The following is a 15,549-nucleotide window of genomic DNA, read 5'->3' on the forward strand; positions in this document are numbered from 1 at the left end:
CACCTGCTCATAGTAGGATGGCTGAGCAGTGGGGAAGCGGGAGGTGGAAGGAAGGAATGTCATGGTGACCTAGAAGGTCTATGATGTAAAATAGCGCGTTGGCAGAGCAATGGCAAAGCATGGTATTATTCACTACAGCTGTGAAGGTTGAGTATTGTAGTGTATAATACACAAGAGGTGGAGGCAGCGTTTGTATGAGCATTATTGTCCACCACAGCGGTGGACGATAATGTGCAGTGATTACAGAGATGAAGCACAGAGAACAGCAAAGGATCAGAACGGGAAGAGGTCCAAAGCTCATTACGTTCAAAGTCACAAGGACAGGAGGGAAAAGGGGAAATGCCCCTATGGACATTTTGGGGATTCTATTCTGCGGCCTTAAAACAGCCAGAAAATACAGAAAAACCTTGGACACCATAGAACATTATGTGCTTTTTTTTTCCTTGCTCCCACCTCCCTTAACGAGACTGTCCTCCCCCGGAAAAAAAAAACACTCCCAGAGCTTGTTCAGCGATCAGGACCAGTGGTGGAAGAAGGATTCAGATCCTTTACTTAAAGTGCCCATATTATACTAATTTTCAGGTTCATCGTGTATTTAAAAGGTTGTACCAGAATAGATTTATGTGGTTTAATTTTCAAATTTTTTGTCGTACTGCACATTGCTGCAGCTCCTCTTTTCACCCTGTGTGTTGAGCTCTCTGTTTTACCTACAGACTGAGGCATTTCATTTCAGTTGCACATGCGCAGTAGCTAGGTAAGGACTACTAGCCAGTCAGAAACAGACTATGAGGGCGTGCCTCAAATTTTAGGCACCACAACTACTTAGTTAACTCAACTTAGTAGTTTTGGTGCCTAAACATAATCAAACTGCAACCGTTTCACAACGTTAAAGACGTGTTTAAAAATTGCAACCTTTACGTTCCAAACCGCGACCGATACGTTCTCTGGTTTAGATATGAGGTCGCATTTCCCGCCACCGCTAGGGGCGCTATTTTATCAAACGCTCCTGTGGGTTGTATTAGAGGGTAGGGTAACAAATGGCCCATATCGTCGTATGGTTTGGAGAACACGTATGCCCTTAACCCTGCTTCATTTTCTCCAGTCATTCCACCTGCCGTACCTCTGGGATGGGGCCGTGCACCTTTTTGGCGAACCAAGAGAAGCAGCCTGAAACGAGATAGAGGCTACTGAGGCGACTGAGGCGAAGCACACGTGTAGGATGCTTATACTGTACAAGGTTCCTGGCTGTCAGAGCCGCTCCGAGTCTGTCAGAGCTGTATGAAGAGCTACTACCGTCCATCCGCTACATCGGTGAACCTGGGAATAAGTGCTTCACACTCATTTTCACAGGCCAGAGGCTCCTGAATCTGTCCCCACGCTCTGCTGTAGACGTAATAGTCAGGCCATGCGTATTCTTTCAGACAGACACTGGAGAGCATCCATTACATGTGGCCACCGAGGCTCATACAACTGTCGGTCAGTGTTCTTCTTGTACTACATCTTGATGTAAGCACCCAGTGGAGAGGCCTTTCTGGAAAGCATGTCATCGATGTAATCAACCACACACTTGCATGGGCATAATTAGGTCTTGCGGGAAAAAAAAAAAAAAACATTGATATTCATAGCAGGAATTGTCTAAATCCAGCTCTAGTGTGTAATTCTTACAATGCTTTGACTGCACATCATGTAAAATGTTGGGCAAGAGAAATACATGTTTAAAGGGCTTAAGTGTACAGTAACAGCACTCAAGTGGAGTATCCTGCGTTGCCTTAGTCACCAGATCGCCCCCCTCTCTCTCTCTCTCTCTCTCTCTCTCTCTCTCTCTCTCTCTCTCTCGGTTGCTTTCTGAGCATTAAGTTTGATCAAAGACTAATCTCTGCTAGTATGATGACTAAAATTAGCATCTGTTTCATTGTTAAGGAAGTGAGGCAGGCTGGGACCAGATCCCACAGTGCAAAAAGAGAGAGGCGAGAGGAAGAGCAATGGCGAGGGGAGAGAGGGAAAGCACAGTATCGAGAGACAGAGAGAGAGATAAAGAACACGAATAGACAGACCAATAATAACTGAAAATAAATCAAAGAAAAGAGCATTCCCATGCTTGGTCAGTACGACCAATGCCAAACCCGGGCGATCGGAATTCCTCTTTGGCAGCTTTCACCTCGCATTAACTTTTTCCTCAGACCGCACACATAGATGATGAAGCTGAGGGAGTGACGCTGTGGTTTGACTGCTCTAAAAGCGATCATACGGCCACAGGTTTAGTGAAGCAGTAAAATGATGCTCGGGCAAGCATGCAAGCAGGCCCCTCTCCATCCAACTGAGAGATGTTAAGTGAAACCTCTCCATGATAAGTAGCCTATGCTGTGGCAGAGGATAGGATGAAATTGATGCTCACGTTAGAGTCAGCATAAACACAGCAGTGGGCAGCCGGAGTATTTCCTCCCGTCACTACATTCTGTCATTTTTTTAGATGGGGGAGACGGGGGCAAAATGTGAGGTAGGGTACTTGGCAGTCATCCTTTTAGCCAAACAAAACCGCCCTGCTGCTGTTCCTCTTAAACTGCATCAGCAGTTGGCAAAACACATAATCATACTCCAGCAAAAAAACTGCAATAACAGGAAAGAGAAAAACGATAAAAATCGACTGTTTTCTACCCTCGAGAAAATGTAACGAAGGGGGGAAAAAAAAAAAAAAAAAGGGCCATTCAGCATTTCATCAGTAACATAAATAGGAGCAGCTGGGGCAGACTAACATGCTGAAATGGGCTAATTAGGACACTTGGTGGTTGGTTTGCTGCTGTTTTAGTCTGGCTGGGACCGACTCAGAGTCAATGAGACTTCACACACACACACACACACACACACACACACACACACACACACACACACACACACACACACACACACACACACACACACACCTATTTTACAAGCCTGTACTGAACATCCAGTGAGATTGCCAAAGCAGGGCTAGTCAGTGAGTTATTCCCAAGCTCCATAGTTTTCTTGAACTAACTCTAGTTACATCTCTGCCTTGCACACAGTGCCCTTGACTTCTACGAAAACTGTTTTACCTTCCTGTTCCGTACCTCCCTTCCAGTTTCCTCTCCGGTTCCTGTCTGACTCAGCGTCACAAGTAAAAAAATAAAAAATAAATAAATAAAAAAAAAACAGACCTCCCTGTTTTCTTCCTTTGTTTTGTACCAGAAGCTGGACATGTTGGATTATAGTGCATTCCTACAGCTAGCCCTTTAAGGCCTCTTTCACACTGGCTGCGTGGCGTGTCCATTTTTATTTCGGCTCCCATGGTAACAGGTTAGAACTTTCACACTGCCTGCGTGACACGCACGTCTCAGCGAAAACGCGTGCATGCTAGAAATAGGACCGACGCCTATTTTTCACGCGACACGCAAGCGTTTCCAGGCAAAATAGAATAGGAAAAGATGTTTATGTCATTTTGACACAAATACATTTAATAAATTACATTTTGATGTTTGAAAGTCTCTAGGTTTTAACATAAATGTACAAAAATGTTTTATAAAAAAAATAATAATTATCGATTTTCAAACATTGCACTTGTCTAAACACCACGCAGCCGCCACGCAACAAAAACGCCACGCTCACGCTATTCAGCCGGTGTGAAGCCGGCCTAAGTGCTAGCTAACAGTCATAAGGTCAACATATGGGCCCACGGGAGCAATATGCCAGTTTTCTCTTTAAATGGTTGGTTATATTGCATCCAATATGTACTGTACATTGTTCAGAAAATCTGCCTCTCATCGACCATCTCACTGAAATGAATGATCAATGGTAGAATATTCCTCAAGAAAAGAGAAATCTTGTGGACGACACCGCTCAGTGTTGCTCAATGTTTCAGTTGAATTAAGTCATAAACTAATGCACTTCAGATAGTGCCATTATTCTGCAGCTAATTCTTCTCCATTTCCTTTCATTTAAAGACTTTCATAGTAAAGGCCCTTTCATTGCGATAATGTTACAAGCAGCTCAGATATCGCATAATGTTAGAAACGGGTTCCTGACGTAGCGCTCGGACCGTTATAAAGAAATAACGCTGAAATAATGTAACAATGGCTCCCGCAGTCAAATCAGTCTGGCTGTCCTTCTGTCGACAGTTTTATTCCCTTTTCTCTGCTTTCCTTATTATGATTGGCTGCGTCAAAGAGGAGTGTACAAAGAAAGGTGGGGTTGTTTGCCTTGACACCGAGCTACTGTACGTGTTCAGCGCCTCAGGGAGCCAGGCAGGTAGACACACACAGCATTTCAGCTTTTCAGACTCTAAGCCATTGAAGCAACTAATGCTTTGTATGACACAACCCGCGAACACTGTAACCTCGGCAAGATAAACAAAAGACAAGGTGTCCTTTATGAGGCTTCTCAATGTCTGCACACAAGGAATCCATGAAGGATTTACTGTGTGGTAAGAAGGTGTGTGTGTGTGTGTGTGTGCTTTTGAATGAGTATGAATGTGCCAATGTGTACTTTACTTTGGTCTTTTCAACAGTAACACGTTGCCCAGCAGCCACTCCCGGTTTAAAAAAAAACAAAAAAACTTTATTTTTTAATTTTCTTTTTTGTCTGAGGATGCACAGCAAAATGCAGATACAGGTCCCAAAATGCAGGTGAATGTGAAAATGTGCTGATATTTCCCAGCATCTAAGCCACATGCCAGTCCCCTTTGGGGTATCCCTCCATCCAGCTCACTCTCACAGTTTCTCACTTCCCCCCTCGCCCCCCCTAACAAAAAATAAATAAACAGGAGAGAACGCTGAGAGAAAGGAGGGTGGACGCGGAGGAGATTACACAGTACACTGTTAACCACCAGCTTCGAAAACAAAAACAAAGACTAAGCGATTTACTGTACTCTACAGTACAAAAGAACTGAATGCTTAATTGTGCTTCTCTTCAGTGATATGTGAAATTAGTTTGCGAGTTAAAAACATTCATTAAAACCCTGCAAAAGCAAATTGTTGAAATTCAACATTATGTTTGCCAAACAAAGAATGCCTGAAACATTGTGCCTGGCCTGTAAATACATGCAAATTCAGCTCACCTATTCACCCCTGTCAGGTTGAACATGTTCCCTGCGAAATGTGGGGAAGGGCTCGCAGCAGCAGAGGCAATGAGGCTTGTGCAAAGTACTTAACAGTAAACATTGTACCTACAAGCTCAGAGATGCCTTCTGCGATGAGAAGAAATCTTCTTAATTCCCAGCTTTACTCTCTCGCTCTCTTTCTCTCTCTGCGAGATGAATGAGACAATAAAAAAGGTGTGTCTGTGAAAAGCATGACTCTATCAGTGGTAACATGGCAAATACCCACTGAATGCACCTTCTGTGTGGATCAGCTGGTTGGCAAGCATTAGCTCCTGTAGTGTAAATCCCTAACTGTTGCAGATTAAGACAAGAAAGGATGCTCATTCGTTGCTTTCAAGTACAAACCTGCCCCGTTCCCTGCCTTTCTTTTTTTTTTTTTCACTCCCTCCACTCCCCTCCCTTCTTCTACCTCTGACTCCCTCAGGCAGGCAAATGTTTCAGCACAGTCATATTTAATCAACATCTTCACGGCCACAAGGATTTCAAGTCCTGTGCTGCAAACGGCTCGGCTGTCACACACTGAATAATTGTCTTCGAAAACCCTGATTCATTCTCCTTAAACACTACAGAAAAAAAGGCAATGTGTCTGACCTACATTGCAGCTGATGTGCGAGGAAGTAGTGATTTTTTATTTTTTTATTTTTATTATGCGTTTTTTGCATGGCGTGGTATCACATCATGTCACTTAACTCCACGTTAATGATTTTCCACTCTGTCTAATGCAGGTTTCATGAAGACGCTGCCGTCCCGTTTCCTGTTTCATTGGTTATGACAGAGGCAGAATAATGCGTCTGTCTGGGCGAGCTCCTGCTGTTCCACTACAGTGTACATACAGTCTTTCCCTTTGATAGCAAAGGGCCACTAGGAAGTAAGAGCAGTAAAACAACAACATCCAACTTCCCCTACGATGCATTCATCTTGATAATGTTTGGCTGGCAGGAACAAATACCGGTCATTCGCCAAGCACACTGTTACTGTAGCTCAATTTAGTTTGTACAGCATGATTCACAATGGCCATTTTGCTGCTATCGTTTTGATAAGACGGGCTCCCAGAAATGCATCCAGGGGAAACAGGATTTATTTTTCCTCGGTATCCCACACATTCCACAAAGCCCTGCTCTTGTACAAAGCTATAATCTTAAAAAGGTTGGGCCGAGGTCAAAATCAACAACAAAAGCAATTACGTTCATAAAGTGTTATTAACGGTTTTCGCCCCGAGCATGCAAGGAGAGCAACTACACATCATAACAGACTTTGTGTGGGCTTTATGACAAGCTGCCTTCCTTTTTGAAAGTACCCTTCGTCCATTTTCTCCCACTGGCTCCAGTGTGTGGATCAGAGTCATGTATTCATGCATAAACATTACTGTTATCCCAGGGGAGAATACATTTCCCCTGGCCTGGACACTATAAATCACCTTGGGCCAAAGTAAAGAGTCTGGAGTTACAGAACTGGCGGCAGTAGCTTTCGACCAAACTTTTTTCATGATACATCCAAAATCTTTCCTTACTACCTGGCCAAGCATTCAAAGTAAAAAAAAAAAAAACAACAAAAAAAAAACAATATGGCCCTTCCATGTTTTTAAGCCTTTATGCTTCCATCATCATTGCAGGGAAATAAGACTCCACAGTGGGCCACATTCTGTGTTTTCAAGTGGAGTTTCGAGGTCTTTCATCATCAATTTAGCTTAATTTACTTTGGCTTACAACAGTGGAAAAGTTTATCAAGAGGGTGTGTGAGTGTGTTTGCGTGTTTGTGTGTGTCTGTGTGTGTGTGTGTGTGTGTGTGTAAGAGAGACACAGGAGAAACAAGACAGAAGAGGAAGGGGGAGGACTTTTCCAGACAGGTTTTTTTTTTTTTTTTTGGTTTGCCATCTCACTCAAGAATGAATTTGGAAGGCCATATTTCTCCTTTTCTTTTCTTATCCTCTCTGCTAAGGGCCGAGGATGACTTAAGGCTCCTGACTCACACTGAGAGGAGCTATCCACCCAGATAAGGCCATGGCTGACTGCAAAATAGTAACAATGAAGAGAGCATAGGTGCAGGTATCTACATGTCACTGAGGCTCGGAGCATAACAGGGGAATTTGAGTGTTGTGTTGCCTTCAATACAATAAGCATAGAGAGAATTAAGTCAATGTAAATAGAGTGACCTGCTGGATTTTACACTTCTAGGGCAAATACTAGTATGAGTCAATCTTGTAAGAAAATGACACACTGCTTTGAAATGGCTGAGAGCTAATGGCCGTAATAGGCCCCTTTGAGTTGAAAGGGGTCCTAGTTGTAATTGGGCTGCAGTGTATACAGTAAAAGGGTAAAGCTGCCGTTGGCCGGGCTCCTCTATGGAACATGAGCACACTAGATCAAGCAATGTCTGCACCCCTTTGCCTGCAGTAACCATGGCGACAGTGGCAAGCAGGGGCATCCTCATCACCAGGGGGCAGTGCAGCATGGCGTCGCCCATACTGCCTACCCTGGTGCCTCATCTCACACACACACACACACACACACACACACACACACACACACACACACACACACACACACACACACACACACACACACACACACACACACACACACACACACACACACACACACAGTCAAACAACAATAAATTGAAATGGACACAAACAAATGCAGCCAAGCACAAATTACACACACACAAACACACACAAAAGACACATGTGACATCCAGTCAAACAACAATAAATTAAAATGGAACAAACAAATGCAGCCAAGCACAAATCACCCATGCACCGACGCACACACAACACACACACACACACACACGCTATCATCTGCTCCTGACAGCTGCCCCCGGCGTCTAACACAAGCCCCCCTCCCGCTCTGCCTCTCTCTCCCGCTCCTTTTTGTTGCTCACTTATTGTCAAGTTTCCACCAAAGAAAAACGCACATCCTCCCATGACACCGGCTAATTGATTATTGATGGTGCCAGGCCAAACTGACTTATATTCAAACGGGTGTGAAAAGAGAAAATGGTTGAGACAATGCATCCAGTGCCTTTCATGAAAATGAAGTCAAGGCATTTGTATGTAAAGCTTGAGGTCTTTCTTCCCCTCTCTTTTTGTTTTTGTTGTTGTTGTTGTTGTTGTTGTTGTTGTTGCTTTGATAAGCTGCTCATGCTGCAGTGGCCAGCCTTGGGAGCAGTTTGAGGGCTAGGGCGAATGAGGGGAAGCGACGTAGGTAGTGGTGTCCTGGAAACAAGCTACCGGCTGACAGTGTGCAGAGAAAGAAAAAAAGAAATCATAACAGCCCTCATGGCTTGCTGTGGGGTGACAGTCTGACTTCCAACCGGTGCGAAGATCAGTGACAAACAAACAGCCAGACTTGTTATTCTACGGGTCCCTGCGCCAGGATTGCTGCCCTTATCGCTGGCATCGCGTAATTTTGTTACACGTGGTAAAATATAGGATGGCTTGTGACAGCAGGGATCAGATAAAGAGTGAGAGCGCCTGGGCAGGGGAATGTGGAGCTGGGGCTGAATGCCTAAACAGGCTGTTGTGTGAGGGGGAGAGACTGATGATTGTGCCATGCAGATTGATGCACTAAAGAATGGCAGAGACGAGGGATTCTGTCCCGTGGAAATGTGTCATGAAGGCAGTTCCATTAACATCTTAATAAAGGCTTCCCAGGCCCTGGAGAGCCCTCGCGAGCAGGCTGCCTGCTCCGCTCACATAGGGGCCCAAAGCCGCTTTCGCAGCATGTCAACGGGAGAACATTTAAGTTCTGCCAGTATTGCATTGTGAGGGTTTTAGGCTTCCCAAAGGAGTAGCCTAAATGCCTGCCCGCAAACATGCGCCACTAAATTCCTTTATTCCCCTTTGCCTCTACTTTCATTTACTGTCCATTTCTCCATCTGTTGGATTCAGCAGTCCTACAAAAGGCTTTGTTTCAGCAAGCTGGAAAGCCTTTGCGACAGCAGAGTGCACACTAGGGTTCATTGCTAACTTGCTGCCATCAATAGAGAGAGCGGGATCTTGACTGGCCACGGTTGCGCCTGGCAGAGGCAGAACTGTTAACCGTTCCACGATTGGACCTCTGATGAGACTGACTGGAGCCTGTCTGGGAGCTGCGGACACACACACACACACACACACACACACACACACACACACACACACACACACACACAGCCTTCTTCTAGCATCATGACAGAGATGTGGAAACAAACTCTTAACAGGCCTATCAAAAGAAAACACACAACAAGAAATGGTCTCCCAAGTACTCGCAGTATAAAAACAAAAAAAAAATAGAAGTACAGTCTCCCTGTGTATCGTGAAAAATGAAATGCAAAGGAGTGGTATTGATTTTTCTCTCTGTGCTATGTGTTGCTCATACTGGGCAAGCTGCTACTTAACAGTGTAGAGGCCTGTAGTCATCAATTTAAAATGGTTTCAACGATTCAATAAGTCACTGAAGGCTACACGCACAACTACTCAAGATGATGAAAACGGCTACAGCAGCATGACTAGACCATTAAAGGTAGTCCTGTGGTGTTTTCTGACATCTGCTATAGTGTGGGAATTATTAAAGAGTAATGATGTATCTTAAGATCTACGGTATATTCTTATGTCCATAGTATGGATTGCAACACTAGATTTTACTCTTTGGCACAAAGCAGAGGGACAAATGGTGTTGGAATGCATCGAAACAATATTTTAACCAAATGTATTGGAGTGTTAGCTAGGACTTTTTGGCCAGAGTGAATGAAAAATCATATTTTTCCATGAAAGAGATCCAAGACTGAAAATCAATTTGCTTTGCTTTCTACCTTAAGTTCGGTTTCTAAAATGTTGTGGAACATTGTGGAAGCTCTCCAACGTCAGTTCCCAATTTTAGCCTGATACCTGCCCGTAAATCGGTATCAATGCAAAGTTTAGTGTTCTCTTAAACAAGATGCAGGTAGACAGACTTTCCAGTTCCTACACTCCTGAATCAACATCTCAGCAGAGGACCGCCTCCACAAGCAACAACACCGTAAACGAACGTTCCTTAGGATAACCGTCGCCTAGAGAGACCGCATCCACCGCTGAAATCTGCTTCTTGAAGCGTAAGAGACCGGTAGAAAAACTCATGTTGTTAGCCTTTACCAGAGGAAAAACGGCGAGCGCAGAGGATTTGTGGACGCAGCCGCCTGCTGCTTGGATGAAGAGAAAGAGACAGTTGTGATCTTCTGCTTTTTCCCGCTGGAGCCAAAGCCCTCTCAGACTTAATGTTCTCCCTGGCTGCACTCCACTTGATCAATGTCACCGCAGATCCGGATCTCCCTTATGTCAATCCTCGCACGTACTCGCTCGCCATAAACGCGGATTCCCAGACACAAACATGCGCATAACGAGGCTGAGCGAGCGGAGCGTGTGTGGGTCAAGGAGATTGAGATCTCTGTTGTGACAGCTGGACAGTTGAAAGGTTCAGATAAACAGCCTCGAGTGTGGGAAGACGGGCGGCCAATTGCATTAAAACAAACACTCACTCGCTATTTGTACACTCCGGCAGATAGGAAAAAGGAGGAACTATATCTGTGGGAGAATGAGTCGGCGAACTCACAAAAACACCATTATCTGCATCTGTTGGCATGTGTGTGCCTGTGTGTGTGTGTGTGTGTGTGTGTGGGCAAGCAAAAGACAGTTGGGATGGTGGGGGTTGCTGTAAGAAAGGGGGGGCTGGTTCGGAATACTCAGCCGCTGAGCGCATTTGCAGTATTCACTCATTAAGAAATAGGTCAAGGATTCTGCCTGCATGCATAACGACTTGTCAAAATCTCTCAAGCTAAACTGTGGTGAGTCGGGCTGCCTTCAGGGGGGAATCCAAAGAGGAGCCAGCAGTGTGCCGTGTGAAGGCTGGTGGTGACACAGCACACAGAAAAGGCAGTAACAACTCATTCAGGAGCAAATCATGCAGTTCAAAAATTAGTTAGTAATGTCATGGTAGCTGTTGAGCGGTCTAAGTGGAAGGCACTGAAGGGGAAGAGGCTGGCCCGATAATTAACTCCGCTCGTCGTTTAGACCCTTAGACTCTGCTGTTCATCGACAGAGGAGGACGCTCTCGAGCCATGCCGCCAATCAGCAGAGTTCGGCCGCACATACTGAAAGATGCTGATGGTGGGAGGGGGGGGGGGGCAGCTTTGGCGATAGGCAGTCTTGCACATAAGATGCTTTAGACGCAATCTACAGAGTGCAACAGAGGACCAGGTCCTCTTAAGAACATGAGATGTCATAGTCGGGGAGTCACTCACTATCTGTACACAGAAACAGCTATTCCAAAAGTTACCACGAAATGTTTGAGATCCTGCACAATACTGACGGGAATACCTTGCGTTTGAGCACAGGGGGAAAACAGCACTATTAAAGAACACAAGACCTGAATATTTTCCCTGGGGAAATGTGGTGGTCTTAAAAAAAATAAAAAAATAAAATACTTATGCAAATCACTCCCTAGATCAGAAATACTCCAAAGAATACCTCGCTGACCACAGCGCTGCAGCGACAATCCAATCAAAAATATCGCAGCCCCCTACAGAGGGGTGAAGCGGAGAGGCGGTGGCAGAGAAACATCAACCGTTACCCCACAAAAGCTCGACCCAAGTTTGTCCAGTCGAAGCAATTTCTCTCCAGCCTGGCGGGGTTAATCATATTGATTGGATGAATGTGTGATGTTGCGCTTCGCGAAAGGCTTTCTCGGACGCCGTGCCTTCAAAAGGCATCACTTGAAAGTGATTCAATTGAGCCCAATTCTTAACAATCTATGTTCATATCCTCTATTATTATTAAAGAGAGAGCAAACTGGCTGCGATTCATTGCTCTCGGATGAAACGGACACCATCAACAGCAGCTCTGAAAACAGTTTCCGCAGCAATTGTCTTGTATGATCTTGACTTCAAAAAGGAACGATTTAGCAGCGTTAAACTTACATCACATAAGGTCACTGAGGATTCATAAATATACTGAAACAAGAAGAAAGAAATTTGAACCAAAGCAGAGCTAACAGAAGTGTAGAAAAAATTGTGATACAACAGCTGCTGAACAGCCAACTGGTCAGAGGGGCTGACTGCTCAGCGGCAGCACCACACTATATCAGCGAATGTGTCCCCCTATTAGACTGGAGCTAATTAGGTGAATATAATCAGCATGTGATAATCAAACCAATGCGGAGTGCTGGTTTGTTCTTCCAAAAGGCAGCAATTTCCACCCTTGTGGCTGCTTTGGGGGTCAAACTGCTGTTTCACTTTGAGATGGATATTAAAATAATGATGTGAGTGGGTCACGCTTCACATGCACAAAAACTGTGATCTCACCAAGAAGGAACGGGTTTTGATTGCACGAGCAGAGGGATTAATATGCTACCCGTCAGCCGTGGCAGATGCAAGTTATTCTCATGCAAATGGAAGGCAATTTTCTACTTAAGACAACATTTATTTTCTTTAGAGTCATTGTCATGGGTGCCTGCCGGAGCGCTGGCACTCTGACAGAGAATGAAGATTTGTAGGTGCATCTGCCCGAATTGGGCCAGATGATGTCTAGAGTCGATCTGGATCCTAAATTGATGCCAGTAGGCGACAGTATATCACAGAGTTGGGGGTTATTTCTTGTTGTTGTTGCAATTTGGGTTTTTGGTTTTACCACTTGAGAAGAGAATAAAATCCAGCAGGAAATGCTTAAGACCATTTAGACGATGTGAACTAGATCAGTGGCGTTGTAAAACCAATTCACATTGTTGTGTGAACATGAAAAGTAAGATTTATTTAAAACAGTCTGATAATCAGCTCCAAATAAAGACTCAATAAGGTTCACTTGTTGCAGTGACACAGGTCTGTAGCTATAAAAAATATATAATAAAAGGGTTTAAGTTTGCTATAAATACAAATCATGTGGCCACTGTGTAGAAGAGCATGTATGTGTGAATTTGCACTCACAATGAAGGTCAACAAATACAAATCATTAGACAGTCTGGCACTGTGATGATTGCAAGCTTTAAGGCTCTTAAAAAAAAACAAAAAAACTCTGCTGGTCAACTAACTTCATTAAATCCTCCAGAAAAAGATCTCACCAACACCAGCCAGATAAGTGGCTCATCAGCAGGAAAGATGCTAACTGGAAGGACCATCAGGAGGAGGCAGCTATAACTGAATGACAATACAGCAGAACTGGTAGTAAAGGATGCAGAGCAACACCTGTGCGTGAAGCCAGCTGTATGTGAAATGATCTTATATGCACAAACTGTAAAACGTGCATACAGCCTATATCATATGGTCGCACGTCGTCATTCATTTTGGCATCAAAGTGGGAGCTGTGGCAAAGCTGAAACGGTGAAACCGGCGAACTAATCAGATCAGAGCCCTGAGCCTAAACATGAAAAATGCCTCTCTTCAGTTGTCTGAAATTAGCCCTTTGCCGAACAGTGTGGCTGTCTTGTGGGATTTAAGCAAATAGGCTATTTACACACCCGTGAAGCACATTTAGCCTAAACAAGCGTTGGTCGTCACTCACCTCTCCATTTAAACTGGATGTCCCGGTTATCCTGCTCCCTCCCAGCGTCCAGCGCGGCTGCTGTCTTCTGGGCTTCAACTGATGCGCTACAGGCTCACATCCACAGTGGAAAAAAAGAAAATGAAAAAAGAAGAAAAAAAAAAAATATATTTGTTTCCAAACGCTCTATCTGGACAAAGCCTCGCTTTACGTAGATGCTTCAATAACTGTACATTCACTAGTTGGTCCGAAGCCTTTAAATAGCCTACATCTGCCTACGGAACCTGTTAAGCTGCGGCGGCGGTGGCGTCATTCATTCAAGTAAAAACCTTTATAACAGCGAGTAAATAGCAAATGCAGTGCGTAAACTTCGCAGCGGAGCGTTCAGCGTGGGAGCTGACCTCCTAATGTTACTTTGCTAGAACCGTGTCAATGAAAATGGCACATTCCTTCAGTTCAGGATTCGGCGTCCTCCGGTTTCCAGTCCAGGCTGCTCTACAGTACGCACGCCGCGGCCAGGCTTGCCATGGTCCCGCGGGGGGAATTTCGCAGCGTCAGTCGGTCGGTCGGTCGGTCGGTTCAGAGCCGCAGCGCAGCGTCGCTTCCTCACAGGGGCTCTGCCGGACTGACACACATTAGCGGCTCCATCAATGTACTGTAACAGTAGTGTGTGTGTGTGTGTGTGTACGCTGCCCTGCCACTGGCACGCTGCGTGTTTAAAGCCAGCCCCCCTCACACTCCTGCTCGTTATGGTGTTAACTGTTTCCGCCCAGAGAACAAACATTCATAATACTGAATACATTAAAGGAACATTTGTTGTCAAATTCAGCAATGCAGTCTTAGAACACTGAGAACTACACGAGTAAGCCATATTGTCTAACAAATAACACTATGCTGCAAACATTAATCCATATGGTAAATTGCAACGCACCATCCGCTCAACTGATAACAAAAAAAGGGTGATACTAAAGGGATCTCTCAAGTTTCTAAGATGCTAAGTTTAATTTACAGTTCGGATAACTTACTGTCAAAAATAATGATATAGGCCTACATTTAAATGGCCCTATTATTACCTTTGGAAATCATTATAACCGACTATATTGAATATCCTATTGATAATTGACATTTGGATAGTGCATCACATTTATGAAAAGAAAAATGTTCTTACCCATCACAGTTTTGTCTGCGCAGCACACGCTGAACCCACTCAGTGGCACTCTCCCATCCAACTCTGTTTCTGTTAGAACACTGCCATCTATAGGCCAAACTGTCAACCTGCTCACATCTCTCTCTCGCTCTGTCTCCCCGTCTCATGATTTCTTCATTTCTCCGTTTCTGCTTCTCTTCCCCCCTAGTTTTAGATAAACCTTTTGATTTGCTCACCCTCATTCTCTCTGGCTCAGAGATGTAGTTATTACCCCACTCACCAGAGTGAACCGAGTGTTCCAAATTTTGAGATAATAATCAACCCTTAAAAGTTTTTTCCTACAATTTGCCACGGCATCAGTAACTAATAGTGCCCTAGACCAGCTTTTGTGTCTCTTACTTTGAACTATCATGTTACTTGTGCTGCAGACGACACCATTCAATTCTATTGATTTCAATGGGAAGGCACCCAACAAGTGTACGCGCCTATCACTCCTTTCATTTTTATTCATACATGATAAATCTTTGATCAGTGATCTCAATATTGACTGCCAAGTGTTGACTTTTACTTTTCTTTGCATAACTGAGACTGCATCTGTGCCCTTAGTAAGTTATGACAAAAAGTAGGCTATCCACATTCTCTGATGCATCAATAATGCAGAGTGGGGGAAAGGGAGCCAGTGTCTGCCATCAAAAGTATTGCAAAACTGCCAGAAGGAAGAAGATGTGGAACAACCAGTGTAAGTACACTAAAAGCACAGCGCCCACTTAAAGACAGGGTCAATAGCTGGAGGGTGTCCAT

General features: G+C 44.4%; 1 protein-coding gene across 1 annotated transcript in view; it reads right to left on the reverse strand.

The window, feature by feature from the left end:
* plxna2 (plexin A2) overlaps positions 1-14,876 on the reverse strand; it is a 212,695-nt gene extending 197,819 nt beyond the window's left edge. The window contains exons 1-2 of the mRNA XM_028582483.1: positions 14,770-14,876; positions 13,623-13,715 (exon numbers count right to left, since the gene is read on the reverse strand). Of these exons, the coding sequence (XP_028438284.1) occupies positions 13,623-13,715; positions 14,770-14,773 (97 nt within the window). The 5' untranslated portion in view covers positions 14,774-14,876. The remainder of the gene's footprint in view (positions 1-13,622; positions 13,716-14,769) is intronic.
* Between the last annotated feature and the right edge of the window lie 673 nt (positions 14,877-15,549).

This window comes from Perca flavescens, chromosome 7, assembly GCF_004354835.1.
Source record: "Perca flavescens isolate YP-PL-M2 chromosome 7, PFLA_1.0, whole genome shotgun sequence".
Lineage (NCBI taxonomy): Eukaryota > Metazoa > Chordata > Actinopteri > Perciformes > Percidae > Perca > Perca flavescens.